Source organism: Chiloscyllium punctatum, chromosome 7 (genome assembly GCF_047496795.1).
Source record: "Chiloscyllium punctatum isolate Juve2018m chromosome 7, sChiPun1.3, whole genome shotgun sequence".
NCBI lineage: Eukaryota > Metazoa > Chordata > Chondrichthyes > Orectolobiformes > Hemiscylliidae > Chiloscyllium > Chiloscyllium punctatum.
Genome location: NC_092745.1, coordinates 57,574,019 through 57,589,699, shown reverse-complemented (window position 1 = coordinate 57,589,699; position 15,681 = coordinate 57,574,019). Strand labels below are relative to the sequence as shown.

General features: G+C 38.3%; 1 protein-coding gene across 3 annotated transcripts in view; it reads left to right on the top strand.

Moving 5' to 3' along the window:
• Positions 1–15,681, top strand: part of hmcn1 (hemicentin 1) — a 597,300-nt gene that overhangs the window by 345,273 nt on the left and 236,346 nt on the right. For all 3 annotated transcript variants that reach the window (XM_072573640.1, XM_072573638.1, XM_072573641.1), the window contains exons 38-41: positions 1,447–1,623; positions 2,595–2,746; positions 7,654–7,777; positions 14,204–14,379. In XM_072573640.1, coding sequence (XP_072429741.1) covers positions 1,447–1,623; positions 2,595–2,746; positions 7,654–7,777; positions 14,204–14,379 — 629 coding nt within the window. The remainder of the gene's footprint in view (positions 1–1,446; positions 1,624–2,594; positions 2,747–7,653; positions 7,778–14,203; positions 14,380–15,681) is intronic.

Sequence of the window (15,681 nt, the reverse complement as noted above, 5' to 3'; positions counted from 1 at the left end):
ATAAATGCAAACTTTACTGTGCGCCATGCTCATTATTAAACAGGGATGATCTCAAGCTTAGTGCGTGTGTATAAAGAGGATTTTTTTCAGGTTGCTATTTATGCCACCACTGTAAATGCACACACAATAATTTACTTGTGCGATATCCCAGGTGATGAATAGGTCACGGTCAGTCTTGGTGGATGCTTAGTTAAAGGGTCCGATCAATACTGGTCTCTTTGTCTTATAAATGAGTTGCCAATGAGCACTATTGCCCATAGAAATGCATCCCAGCACCTTCAGAAGAGGAGGGTTAAGGGGGAGAAAATTGAGGTTGATGGGAATACAGATTAGCAAAGTTGGTTGGTATTGTGAAACATTGATGAATTTGAGCACTACACATGGAGGTAGTTAAGGTAACTGAATATTAGGGAGCTTAAATGTAGAATGTGAAAGGTATATAGTTAATTGGCGTATATGATGTGATGATGAAGGGCTTATGCCCGAAACATTGACTCTCCTACTCCTCGGATGCTGTCTGATCTGCTATGCTTTATCCAGCGCCACACTTTTCAACTCTGACTCTCCAGCATCTATAGCCCTCACTTTCTCCATACATGATGTGAAAGAAATTACTAAGAATGAGTAAAACTGGAAGGAGGAGTTTTATACCTTGTCAGAACTTTACAGTTTGGTAGTCCTACACCATTTGGAAATTTGGGGATAACCCTGCCTCAGCAGGTTCTGGAAGACCCAACTGCATTTTTGATGCAGCAGATATTTAACTGCCAGTAGTTTAGAGTCATACCATTTTAAGCAATTGTATTGAACCCCAAGGCCTGCTGGCCTATCAAATGGCTGACAGCTCTTCAGTCACCAGGAGCACTTTTGCGGTTACTCCCAGGCTTCAATTACCTCATGCTGTGATGTAGCCACAATTGACGAAGGCTGGAAATTGAGCTCAACAAAACTCTTCGGGCAAGCCCCATAAAGAAGACTATTGTTTGAGGACAGAGGAGTTCTTTCCAAGGAGTACCTTGGCCACACAGTATCAGAGAGAAAGGTCCCTCCACTAAACCACTGAGGTCAGAATATACCAGACCATCTCACCACATGGCTGTGCCCACCTACCACTGGTAAAACGCAAGAAGCATTGGACAGAGCCCTGAAATGTGCAGAATTGGATACTTAACTGCCTCAACTGCCCTGGGGAGCTTGAGGGCCAACCATCAATTTCCCCTCTGGTGGTGAAATTCCAGCAGTGATGGGAAGGTGATACGCATATCACCCTACTGCGTGGCCACCAGACCTTTGCCCTCCACTTTGCAACATAATCCTGTGGAGCCACAAAAAATCCCATGAATGGAAATTTTGTTCCATCCTTTTGAGATATTGAATCAGTCATGATTTTAGGCTGTAAAGTAACAGAGTTAATTCTAAAAATGTCTTTATTTTTCTGAACACTAGCTGTGACTTGGTACAAAGACAATCAGCCAATCAGCACAAGCATGGCAGCTTCCATACTGAATCGGGGTCAGCTTCTGCAGATTGCCAGTGCTCAGGTAGCAGACAGGGGCGTGTACAAATGTGCAGCTGTCAATTTAGCAGGTTCTGCTGAGATATTCTACGATTTGAAGGTTTATGGTGAGTAATGTTGTAAGTTAGACTTTATGAATTCATGAAGTGAAGCTGCAAATGTAATTGATCTGTGAGTAATAGTTGTAAGATATCCTTCTGTGTTAAAATATATAAGATGCATTATACCTATTAACATAATAAAAACTTTATAACTTGCATATCTATCATAAGTAATGAAGTAAACAGAAGTTTTTCAGTGAAGCAAGAAGCAATTTGAATTTAAATTGTAAATGTTTAAATCCCAATTTTACATTCGATTGAAAAACTGCTCACTGAATACCTCATGTACACATAGACAGAGTTTTAGCATGCTGTAATTTAGTCATTTTACATTGAATTCAAATGGGTAGATTAGAAGTTGGATATTAATTAAGGACAGGACCATTTAATTTTTATGTCATGGTGATTATGGTAATATCATCAACTAGAGCTGAATAGCCTCCCTCTGTGAAATCAGTTTTGAACGCGCCAAGGGTATAATTTGTCTGTCTTTAAATTCATACCTGAAAAGTCAAGTACCTTATTTCAAAATATTTCAATGCATTTTATATACAGTGATGGTAATTTTAATGCTGAGATACAGGATGCCAATTCACTGTAACACAATCATAATTACTCCCAATTAATTTCAAAAATTTATTTAAAGCAAACAACAGCCACTCGCACCACAAACCCCAGAAATAAGATAAGTTTTGGGAATATTATTGAAAGATATCTGCTTGACAATACAAATAAACCAAATAATTCAAAGTGTTTTAAAGTTAATTGCAGTGCATTTGTCGGCAGATTTAGCCAGTTCTCTTACAGCTTTAAATGGATATTGACCCACTCTGTAATAAGAATAGACAAAGAAAATTGTACAGATCAACTATGTGCAGCAAAGTTAACTCATAGAATGTCATAATTAATATGAAACAATTTACATTTCAAAAGTTTGAATGTATTTTTGTTTTCACATTGATCATTTTACTTTGTAGTTCCTCCAGCAATCATTGGCAGCAATGACATGGTGACAGTGGTGGTCAATAACCCTGTTAGACTTGAATGTGAGGCCAGCGGCATCCCAGTACCAAGCTTAATGTGGCTGAAAGATGGCAGCCCTGTCTCCAGTTTTTCCGATGCTATTCAGGTACTACTAATTCATTGTTTTAAACTAGTCATTACCTTGAAGCTTTTCATGATAGTATCAAGCTTAACAGTCAACCTTGTAATGATAGAAACATATTACCTTTATATAGCATCTTCTTGTGCTTAAACTACATCAAATTGCTTCTCAGCCAATAAATTGCTTTTAGAACGTGGTCACACTTGCAGGCAATTGCAATAACCAATTTGCAAAATGCAAGATCACGTAAAGAGCAAAAACCATTAATGGTCACCGAATCTACATTTTTTGAAATTGGTAAGGAATGTTATAACTCTGAAAACTTTTCTTTGAAAATGTCTCATGGTACTTTTATATAAATGGGCAAACACATCATCAAAGTTGGCATCATCAACAATATAGCTTTTTCTTGCTGTCACATCATTGGACTGAACTTTCCTCAGGGCAATGGGGTCACAACATCAAAACCAAAAGTGGGTCCCGAATCTTATCAAGAGGTCAAGTGCATTGGTCACAGAAACCTTACATGAGGTGGCCTCCCAGTTGTCGACCTCAGTATTTGCCGTCCAAATATGGATGGTAATAGGTCAGGAATCATGAGGCCCAATAGGCAGTCTCTCACATTGTAAGGATGGCAGCATCGCCCAAAGAGGTGAGTGCTAATGAAGAACTCAGAGATAGGAGACATCTCAAAGTAAAGGCATTTATGAATGCCTCCTTGTTCATAGGAACAGGAATAGGCCATTCAGCCTGCCCCACCAACCAATCAGACTGTGGCTGATTGAACACTTCAATTTCTTTTACATACCCCATCCTTATGTGCTACCCCATCCTTATACGGGAGCTGGTAGTAAGAAATCTGTCAATCGTCACCTACAACATACTCAAAGACTGAGCCTCTATAACCTTCTGTAGGGAATTCCAAAAGTTCAAAACCCTCTGATTAGAATAATTTCCCCTTATCTCAGATCTAAGTCGCATCTCCCTTCTTTTTAGCCTGAATCCCCGGTTCTAGATTCCCACACCAGAGAAAGCATCTTACCTGCACCTACTCTGTCCATCCTATTTTGTAAGCTTCAATAGGTCAACTCTCATTCTTCAAAACTCTAGAGGATATTAGACCCCATTTGTGCATTCTCTCTTCATGTGACAGTCCAGCCATCCCGGGAACAAGTCTGGAGGAGTGATCCTTCAAGTAAGGGGCCTGTAGCCACTCACAGACCTGTGAGAGCATTATGGCCTCCTGATCCTGCAAAACAAGTTGCTAGTTCCAGTAGTGGCCCAGACCTGGATGTTTTGACTCTGATCTCCAGCAGCTGCAGTCTTCTCTTTCTCACAGACTTGGGTATGTTGACTGGAAGCAGGACAACATTGGAGAGCTGTCAGTCAGTCACCCAGCCCACCATATCCATGGAGCTGGGAAAATTCAAACTAAAATAAAGTATAGATTGATGTATTCAAGGCCTAGAGTGGAATTTCATCATTCTGACTACAAACAAATGATTAAGGAGCCAAAGAAGATTACTGCTATCTTCTCCACATTGTTTTGCTGTCAATGTTTTATTATTAGATACTTTTTTTTGTAAGAAGTTTCTCAGGTTGTATGTGATTATGGAGTACCATTCCTCACGCTCTTGAGTTCCCAATCCCACAGTATTACAGTTGGAGACTAAATTGCTATAATCTGAGAATTTAATATTTTGCAGATAGGTTTATTTATCTTGTTGAATGTAATTACTTTTGCTGTTCTTGTAAATTTTTATGGTGGTAGATTTAATTACTTTCTGACTAGACTGATATAAGAGGTCTTAGGATCACAGTTAATCACAGAATCACAGAAGATTTATGGGCTATTGTGCCTGCACCAGCTCTTAAAATGAGTATCATTACCTCATGACAATCTTCTTTTTTCCCATACTCTGGCACATTACTTTTATCCAATTAATTTCCAATGCCCTATTGAATGCTTAATCTCTGTTGAATAGCACCATGGAGGAAGGTATGGTTGGCCTTAACACTTCTGGCCTAGAAAGCACAAAGGTCCAGGTTTCTTCCTGCATGCCAATAATTACTTTTTTGAAGATGTGATGAGACTAGGTTAAGTTATAATACCCTTAGGATATCCTCTATGGTCAATGTTAAAGGAACTCATCTTTAACTTCTGCCGAGAAGGACATAAGATTGATACCAGTTTAAACCCTGAGCCATTATGTTCCTAAATCTCATTACCTCATCCAGGAGACAGCCCATTGCAGATCTCAGTTGTGAGAAGACAATAAATTATCTGGCTTCTCTGCTGGAGCAGGCAGGAGGCCACATAATCTTTTTTAGGGGGAGAAGGGCATCAACAGACCAACTGTAAAATGGAGTATTTTGCGAACAGGAGCACATGTGTTTCTCTTGGGAACACCAACAAAACAAAAAGTTTTTTTTTCTTCACTTTTTCTTACACAGCCACTAAACATCTTTCTAAAATCTGGTATAAATGGTCAACCCATATGCAGGTCATCCTCCATCTACTTAAATCTGAAAGTTTTAATTGATTTTCCACCACCATCATTTTGCATTATTAAACAGTCTCCCAACCAATTTCAAGTGGATAAGCTGTTCTCTCATTTGCAGGCATCCTGATGTTGGTATCACACAGGTCTTAGCCCCAGCAGACATAATGAGGTACCCCAATGATCTTAAATCCCTGGCCACCCATTTTGCCTTTTAACTGCTTGTGTGGATGGCAGACAAAAGTTGCTTTTGTTCTAACAACTCTCAAAGGGTCACTTAGACACCTTACTTGTAGCATTACTGACATAAGCTTGGCGTCTGCTGGTGCAGACACAATGATGAGTGGTCTGGGAGACTGCAAAGCAGACTAATATCCAATTCCCTAGTTGGTGAGCAGTATGTCAGGAAGTGGCTGATGGGAGGAAACCTTCTTTTTGCAGAAAAACACTCTGGCTTGTTAAACATCCACTTAAAGCCAATTATCCCTGAGCCAATGGGATTTAATAGGACTCTCACCAAGTCTCCTGTGCCTTCTGAAAGCCAACAAAGATATCTGTCAGGTTTGCCAGCAACCTATAAGGATTCCTCATTCATAGATTGTTCATGCCCAAGTAAAGTCATCATAAAATCCCTACAAGCTGCAAACAGGCTATTTGGCACAACAAGTCCACAACGACTCTCCAAAGAGCCTCCCATCCAGACTCACCCCACCTTCCCTATGACTCTGCATTCCCAATGGCTAATCAACTTAACCAACACATCCCTGGACACCACTGGCAACTTAGCATGGCCAATCCACCTCACCTGCCCATTTTTGGATTGTGGGAGGAAACTGGAGCTTCCAGAGGAATCCAATGCAGACACTGGGAGAATGTGAACACTCCACACAGACAGTCTCCCAAAACTGGGATCAAACCCGGGTTCCTGGCGTTGTGAGACAACAATGCTAACCACTGAGCCACAATCCTTCAGGTTGGAAGGATTTCCTGCTGAGAACCATTTACCTCTCCTTACGTTTAGCCCCTCTTGTCTGTCTCATCTCGTCAGCAACCCACTGCCCTCAACTTCCATTCCATCTTGTTTACCTTACTCAAGGGATTCCAGGTGTGTTACCAGAAGTGCCCTTTAAACCTAATTGCAGGCTCTGTAATGGAGAACTGCCAGTTTCTGATTGACAACTCTAGTAGGGCACTTCAGCTTACACAAGGTCCTGATGAGAGTTTTTTTTTTACTTTATTGTCGCGTCAGGCCTCCCAAAGAGAGAGAGAATTCCCACTGGTCCTCCAATCAGACAGGAAGACACAAGTTACCAGCACTGAATCCTACCGAAAGCCAATGAGTAAGGAAGGAATCAATGAAACAAAAATAGTCATAACATCGTGATTTAATTGGTGGACAAGAGCAACAAATTAAAATAAATTCCCATGTAAAAACAGAATATTGATATAAATGTGTATTTTACAATCTCACAGCTTTAGATGACAGAATTTGTGTGACTTGAAGTCTAAACATGAAAAATTATCACTGCAAACAGTGTATCTCTTGGCTTCCTGTCAATTCTATTGTCAGCTTTCTCTAACAGCAGTCTATCCTCTTGGCTTATTGTCATTCTTTTTTCAGATGCCTGACAGACTGTTCTTTTGACCCTTTTATAGTTCCAAAGGATAGGTGGGCCATTCCATGAACCTAGTCAACATCCTGCCAGTGAACATTTTTAACTAGCTAATTTTTGATCAACTGGGGTCCATAGTTGGCAAGCTTCACACGTAGATAGTGAGCTGGTTACAGTCCATGACTGCAGAGGTGCTTATGTAATGTAACTTTCTCTTATAACTTTCCTCTCACTTAAAAGGGGAAGTGCATTCTTTAGAATTGCCCACAAAATGTAAACCTTGCTTTAGGTATGATATCCATAGAAAGATTGGAGGCATTATTTTGTACATGATCCCCTCTAATGTAACAGTGCAGATCTGTTTGTGTGATGTCAAGAGATTGGGGACGGATGATTCTACATTGGAAAAGAAGACTGCCTCTTCCCCCCTCTCCTCCCCAATGAACTGCCAGCTCACAGAACACTTCCCCAAAAAATTCTAATGAGGTCTGAAGCTGAAATGTCTTTGGCTTCCACAAAATCTATCAGAGCAAGTATCTTGGACACACTACTACCAGTTGCAACTTCAAAATGTTTCCAAAGAGGCCAACCCAGCCCACTGCTCATTATCATTATTTGAACTGCATGCAAAGTTTCTGACCAAAATGTTTACTACTTTAATTTTAAAATACAAAGCTTAGAAACAAGGTGCAAATATACCAGCAGGTTTACATTTAGCATTTCATTATGTACAAAGTCTTTGCTTTGTTACAATGACTCGTGAACTAAATCCTCTTCTACATGTTCTCTAAAGCACTGTTGATATTCTTCCATGCAGGTTCAATCTAGAGGTCGAGTCCTTTCCATCACCAGCGCTCAGATCAGTGATACTGGCAAATATACATGTGTAGCACTAAATGCTGCAGGAGAACAACAACAGCACATTGACCTCAGAGTTCATGGTAATATTATCACAAATCTTTCCCCTGTTTCTCTAATACTTTTTGCATGTGTTTTCTGGGAGAAAGTGTTTAAGCTAATTCAATAATCTGTACACAAGAAAGTAGTACTCAACTGAAAATGTTTCATGCTTTCCAACAATAACGCCATCATATGATCACAACTGATAGGTAACTATTTCCTGTTAATTTGAGTAGTTCACATCAGTATGCACCATGTGCATTTTCCGGTGATTAAAAAAGCAGTTCTTGATCCTTTTCATTGTATTAAAACAAAGTATGACACTGGGGACTGCATATGGACCTCTAAGGTCAAATAATCAAAACCTTCATCAAAAAAGTTTATTTTAAAGTGTCTTAAAGGATGAAAGCAAGGTAAAGAGACAGAGAGGTAAGTACTTGAAGGTAATGCCACTAATGGTGGTGCAATTATCACACAATTAAGGCATGGATGGATTTGTAAATGAGGATGAGAATTTTAATTTTAAAATTTTAAAATCAAAGCATTGCATAATGGGGAATGAATGTTGTTTAGCAGGCACGGGCGTCTATACTACAAACCTAAATTGGACCAAAATTCAAATATTCATGTATAGTGTTCTCCTGACATTTGAACATCCAACTTACAAATGCAACTCCATATAAGGATGTAGTTTTAAATATTCAATATCTGAAAATTTCCTGTACTTACAAATGGTCCTTTATAATGTACTGCATTGCATTCTGACTTGCATCCAAACCAACTTATGTACAGATTTGGGAATTGAATCGATTTGCAACCCAGGGACAGTAAATGCAGTTTGTTCAAATGTCTCCTTCAAATCTGATATCTCTTGTCTCTATCATCGAATTTCCTCTCCAGAGTTCTTTTTTTCAAAACTTGCTGCCCAACCTGAGGGCTTTGGAATAAATGAGAAAAAGCACTCTGAAGCAATTATCTAAATCTTCAAGCATAGAAAACAAATTATGGCAAGATTACTGGGTGTTCCAATAGGTTATACCATATTAGAGGTGGAATCATCCTGAATTATTGTTAGAACATAGTCGCAAAAATAGAAAAAGCTAGAAACACTCAACATGACATGACCGAACAAAATGCAGTAATTTATAGAAGCTTACCTGGGAAGCCCCTACACCAGGTGGTTCAAAAGGACAACCTGCCACCACCATCAATGTAATTAGGGATTGCCAATAAATGCTGGTCCAGCTGTAATGCACAAATCCCACAAACAAATTTTAAAAACTTATATGTGACAGATTGTTGACATGTCTTGACCCAGGACTGATGATAACAATTGCTCCTGATGCAAGTCCTTTCAGAGTAGGAACATCTCTTTCAATTGTCTTTCCCAAAGGGGTTGAGAGGCCAATACCATGTGGGTAAAGAGTGCTATCAAAGATATAGGAAATATCTTCAGAATGAATGTGAAATGTTAGCCATTGGGTTTGCACTGAACAAATTTTAGTTGCAACTATACGACCACAAGTTTCTACTCAGTATGGATAGTAAATTGTTAACAACTTTACTGGGCCCACCCGAAGACTTATGAGCACTTATAGTCAAGAGAACGCAAAGATGGGCAATGTACCTGGCAGATTTTGATTATGACTTTAAATATGGAAGTTCAAAGGTAAACACTAACCTGTGTTGTCAGTCAAGGTTGCTTGAGAACAAATGCAGATCCAATAGTACACGAATCATATTGGTAGTACACCATATTAATGATTTGCTAGGTAGTAGGGAAGAAATTTGTACTCAAACTTGCAAAAGCATGTCCTTTCTAAAGTGATGAAATATGCCTTGGATGACTGGCTAGGCAATTTCTTGGAACAAGTTTTCTTATCCTGTTAGGTCTTCTCAGCCTCTAAGGAGACTTGGGGATGGGTGAGTCATGTTTCATCTCAACTCTAGCCTTTTCCTCCAGATTTCTTAACAACTCTATTTTGCCTTTAAGTTGATTCAGTAATATCAGCGTCTAAATGCTTATGAAGTCTGGAAGTCTGTGTAAGAACAATCTAACACTATCTTTTCTTTTCACTATTGATGGTATGTTGTTAGAAATTAAGTAGCCAAAAAGGAGGGAGACGCAGTACTATAGAAAACCGTGATGATTAACTCATTTTTAAGTTCAAGTGCAAACAGGATTCTGGAAGTGCCATGTAGAGCAGATCTTACCCAGGCTATGTGCAATGTTGAAATGTCAGACAAGTCACAGCTCTTCCTAAAACGTAAACCTTCTTAGACTAATGACGTGCCTGTCAGTATTTTGAGTACTCACCCCATCATCCTGTTTACATTCCAGCTGCAAATTCACATGTTACTGCTTATACTGAAACATTTTGTGCAAATGGTGCATTTGATAACATTAAGGATTATGAGCACTTTTACCCCTGGATAGGGAATTGAAGTTTGTTCTGCATTTGCCTGTTATAAATATCAACAGGAAATTGGATTTAAGTAGCAAATAAAAAGCAATCCATCCAGTGGTAGCCTAATACTTCAAACTGCGTAGACTGAATGAAGGCATGTGTAAGGATGAATTGAGCAGGCATAAGCATTTGGGACCCTCCTGATTTAAGCTGAATAACAGCTGGAGTGTGAACAAGTTTTTTTTTGTCAGCTGTTCCCAACATGAGCCGAAACTCCATTGAACTTGTTTGAACCTGCTCCATATTCCATGGAAGCAATTGGAGGTAAAGACATATAATCTGAGAATATATTTCACACAGAAAGCCTTTTTAAAATATGCAGTTTCATATTGTACTTAAAAAGTACAGAATTTACAGTTCATTTTTCATACATCAATGTTATGCAAAACTTTACATTAACTCAGTGCCATGTAATATCAATCTACTTGTATCCTACAAAACTCTTAACACTGGAAATGACATAGTAGAACTGATGGGGTTGTTTTGGAGAACTTCATATGAATAAACCAAAAGTTTGCCATTGGGAAAATAAATATCTTGGGTATTTTGTATGAGCCTGTTTGAGATAAAGCTAACCAGTTTGCCAAACTAATGAATGGGAAGGAGGGAGGCAGTTGAATGTCCATAATTGAATCCTTGATCTCAGCTGATTGAAATCAGTTCATACCATAAAAATGTAGTATCGGAGATGTCACAGAGACTTGGTGACTAAATATAGATGTAATATATATTGAAGATATTCAGATCTCCAGCATCTGCAGTTCTTTGTTTTATGTTATGTACATGCCCCCTTGTTGCTCCTGATATCAGACTGACCTGTTTAAATCATCCACTTTATGTAATGTGGTGATGATCTAATGTGTGCTGCTGCCTGCTAATATGTTCATTGAACAATTGAAATATAATTTTTGTTTGAAATGGTATATAAGAAAATAGCAGATTTAAGCTATTTGGCTCCCTGAGCCTTTTCCATCATTTAACCAGATCATGGTTGACCTTTTATGTCAATGCTGTTTCCCTGTGCTGTTTCCATATCATTGATGTCTTTGTTATCTAGTTACCTATCAGTCTCAATCTTGAACATAGCTGAATAATGCCTGATCCTCCATAGCCTTATTTGGGGAGAGAATTCCAAAGGTTCCCCATCCCCTAAGTGAAGAAATACCCCTTTCTTCTCGTTCTAAGTGGGCTGCTCCTTATTCTGAGACTGTCAGTTGAGTCTAGACCCCAGCAGGGGGGAACACCCTTCCTGCATTTACCCTGTTGAGCCCCTCTAAGTACTATTTATGATTTGGTGAAGTTGGAGCTAAACAGACACATTTTAGATTAGATTAGATTCTCTCCAGTGTGGAAACAGGCCCTTCGGCCCAGCAAGTGCACACTGACCCTCCGAAGAGTAACCCACCCAGACCCATTTCCCTCTGACTAATGCACCTAACACTATGGGCAATTTAGCATGGCCAATTCACCTAACCTGCACATATTTGGACTGTGGGAGGAAACCGGAGCACCCGGAGGAAACCTACGCAGACACGTGGAGGATGTGCAAACTCCACACAGACAGTCGCCCGAGGCTGGAATCGAACCTGGGACCCTGGTGCTGTGAGACAGCAGTGCTAATCACTGTGTCATGCCCTATTTATGACAGCCAATTTCATTTTAAAATGTTTGCTCTCATTTGCAGTATGATTTTACTCTAAAAAGAAAATAATTTCGACAAAGACTTTGATCTTTTTATAATCTGGCATGTGTTTTGTGAAAAATATTTCACTGCTTCAACTCGTACTTAAGGCACTGTGTAAAGGTTGGTGATGCTTTTGCTATTCAGATTGAGCATTTCAGGCCTCAAAGGGTGAAGGTCTTTGGGATTACTAATAAACATGACTGGCCATTGTCATTGTATATATATTTTGAAATCTAAAGAAAAGTTATTTTTCACACAGCTGTAGTTTAGATGCCTAGCAAGCACATTCAGTGCAACCAGAGATTGCTTGTTCAGTTCTGCTTAATACTGAGCAGAACATGCACCAACTCAGTATTGATTAATGTGGCCAACAGCATTGCCAGCTGTTAGAACTCTTGAGTCAATAGCTCTCTTTTATTTTTGCTAACAAGTCCAGAACGCTGTTATCTCTTGAGCCTTCTAATACTTTGTTTTATTTCATTTAAGTTGCTGGCAGTGCACGAAGAAGCATTGATTTACTTTAGGAAGTATTTTCTTACCAAAACCTGGAACATGTTTCACAGATTTATTTGCAGTTTCTTTTAACATCTCTTGGTTGAATCCATTATTTGAATGCTTTAAGAATGTTTTGAACCTTAACCATGAAAAGATAATCTAATCAATAGACTGAATATTGTCACCTAATCAATACTAGGCTGTAGCAATTGTGATAGTTGTTAATATAACTGCAGGATCAGTTACTATTGCAGATCCATTTTAATTTTTCATGTTAGTTTCATGAAAGACTGCCCAAACCACGAAATGATAAAACACATAGCGCTGAAAGTGAGAAGGAATTGCCTACATCGGCAGATCCTACTCAAATCATCCTTTTGGATCTTTGAGTACAGACATTCACTGGCACCAGTTGTGGAGGAATCTACAATTTTGGTCACAATGATTGGCAGGCTGAATGGCTTCCTTTGTGCCAGAAATGCTCTATCATTCTGTTCTGATAATTATTAACCTCAGATATGTGAAAACATGGGGAAAAACATGAGGAAAAACAAAAATGAAGATTAACAGGAAGGATTGTTGACTTTGAAAACATATTTGTAAACTATCAATGCAAAACTTGAATTGGTCTTTAATATGAATCTGAAGCGATACTAGCTCGAGCATTTCTTGGAGAGTGTGGGTGATTTATATAAGTGAACAGCCCCTTCAATTTGTTTCCATTGACAAGCTGTCACAGTGATTTAAAGAGGCTGACTTATATATGGCCTTCTTTCAGATTGTTGCTTGGGCATTAGGTCTTAGGGAATATTGATTTGAATCACCTTGTCTCATATCTATTCTCAACAACAAAAGCTTACATTTATGTAGCAAGTTTGGTTTACTAAACCATTTCAAAGCATTTTGCCTAATGGTCATCAAGTAAAATTTGACGTAGAAAAACATAGACCTTTTAGGTCTGGTGATCATTTTATTTGGTGCAACCTACAGCTCAATAACAAGCAACCTGAACCTTAACCAGTGAATTACCATGTCTCCAAATTATATGAGATATATAATTATATATATATATATATATATATTTATATAAGGTTGTTTTTGTGTTTTATCCAATGATTCAAACTAAGTAATTTTAAATTCAGAGAAATTGAATGAATCTAACAAATTCAGCTGAAAAACATCAAGCTCTAATTTTGCACTTCTATAAATGAAGTATATCAGGCAGTGAGGTGAATGCTGCTTTCCAGATCTGTAACAATGTTAGTTTTCTCCAAGACTGCTATAAATATTCAGTTATTCCAAAAATGACTATGCATTTTATTTATATTTAATTCATTTGGTTTTATTTTATTCTTCAAAATGATGCATCTTGAGAAATTAATTCCAATGAAGGTGAGGAGAAACAGCTTTAAATCTTTGCTGATCAATGATTGTCCTCATGTGACTAATAGGAAACAGACATGCTGTTGGATCCAGAAACAAATGCCACTTTTTCTGGTCTCTCACACCCCACTCAAATCAATGTTTCGCATGTTTATTTAGTATTGATATTTTATATTATACGAAGTAGTATTTGAGGGAGTAAACATTTCTTACTCATGTCCTATATGCAAACATGCATAATATAAATTAGAAACATGCTGTTCAGGCCTGTATTCAGAAATGCATCAGCATACAGTACATTGAAGCTTGTTTCTAGAACTGATTCTGGTGCCTTTAACTTGGTTTCATTAAGCACAAAATAAATGTGTGTCACTTTATTCAAGACTATACAGCAAGAGTATGGATGCAACGCAATGAGTAATGTAACTTTTTTTCAGTTCCACCAAATATTATGGGAGAAGAACAAAATGCTACTGTCATCATCAACCAAGGTATAGTGCTGAAGTGTCAAAGTAATGCAATCCCTCCTCCAACTCTCAGCTGGCTAAAAGATGGAAAACCTCTGCTCAAGAAGCAGGGGCTTACAGTTTCTGATGATGGAAGTACTTTAAAGGTAAATCATAAGATTAACATCCACTGGAGACATCCTTTCTAAGCATATTTTTCCCTTTTCTGTGAGTATGCTCTTGCAATCATTCTTTGTGAATAGCCTAGTGTTGATTGTAGAATCCTGAATAAAATAGCTAATGGAAAGGTTTCTTTGAAGTGTTGCCATTTTACATTGATAATCCCATTTTCTCTTATTCTGATACCTGCCCCCATTAGGTTGAGACCATTCATTATGCTCATGTGAATGCTGTAAAATCAAAGACAAAATCAAATCAAGTAGACGTAAGAATGCTGTGGTAACTTGGAGAGTTTAAATGAATTGCAATCCTTGTACGGTACCACGAATGAAACTTACAGGCATCTTAATATTTCTGAATCATGGTTGAGCATACTCAGAGAAAAAAATGATATTAATGTCAGAAGAGTATCTAAAGTAAATTGATTTTGTTTAAATAACCTATAATTGTATTTCTGCAGTTGTCATTTTGATTTCATTGATTGTAATCTCATTATCTTTAACCTAATTATCAGAAATTTTACCTGAAATAGTGAGTAAGAAGATTTGGTCAAAGAATCAGTTAAGAAAATTCATGTATTAAATATCTTTATACTGAACTCTGGCAATAATATTAAATGTCTAGCAATAATATTAAATGTTAGCTACTTCTATTTGCAAGCTGTGGATGGTTTGGTTTGCAAACATTTAGTTTCAAAGTATTAAGATATGATTTATTGTAGTAGAACGTCTAACAATGTTTGTTGCTAATTAGGATTACTCCTGTACATTCAGGTTTTTAGACATTGAAGATATATGTTTATCATGCTGAGTGAGGAAAAGTGGACTCAAGGACCTAAGTAAGCAGTGCAAGCAGTGTGTTACCTCTTAACCAATCAGATTGAAATAATGTACAATTAAAGGATTGAGAAGGAAATGGACATTAGAGCAGATGAATTCAATGGCATAGACAATAGGCAATAGGTGCAGGAGTAGGCCATTCTGCCCTTTGAGCCAACACCACCATTCATTATGATCATGGCTGATCATCCTCAATCAGTATCCTCTTCCTGCTTTAACCCAAAACCCTTGATTCCACTATCCTTAAGAACTCTATCCAACTCTTTCTTGAAAGTATCCAGAGACTTGGCCTCCACAGCCTTCTGGGCAGAGCATTCCGTACACCCACCACTCTCTGGGTGAAGACGTTTCTCCTCAACTCTGTTCTAAGTGGCCTACCCCTTATTTTTAAACTGTGTCCTCTGGTTCTGGTCTCACCCAAGCGGAAACATGCTTCCTGCCTCCAGACTG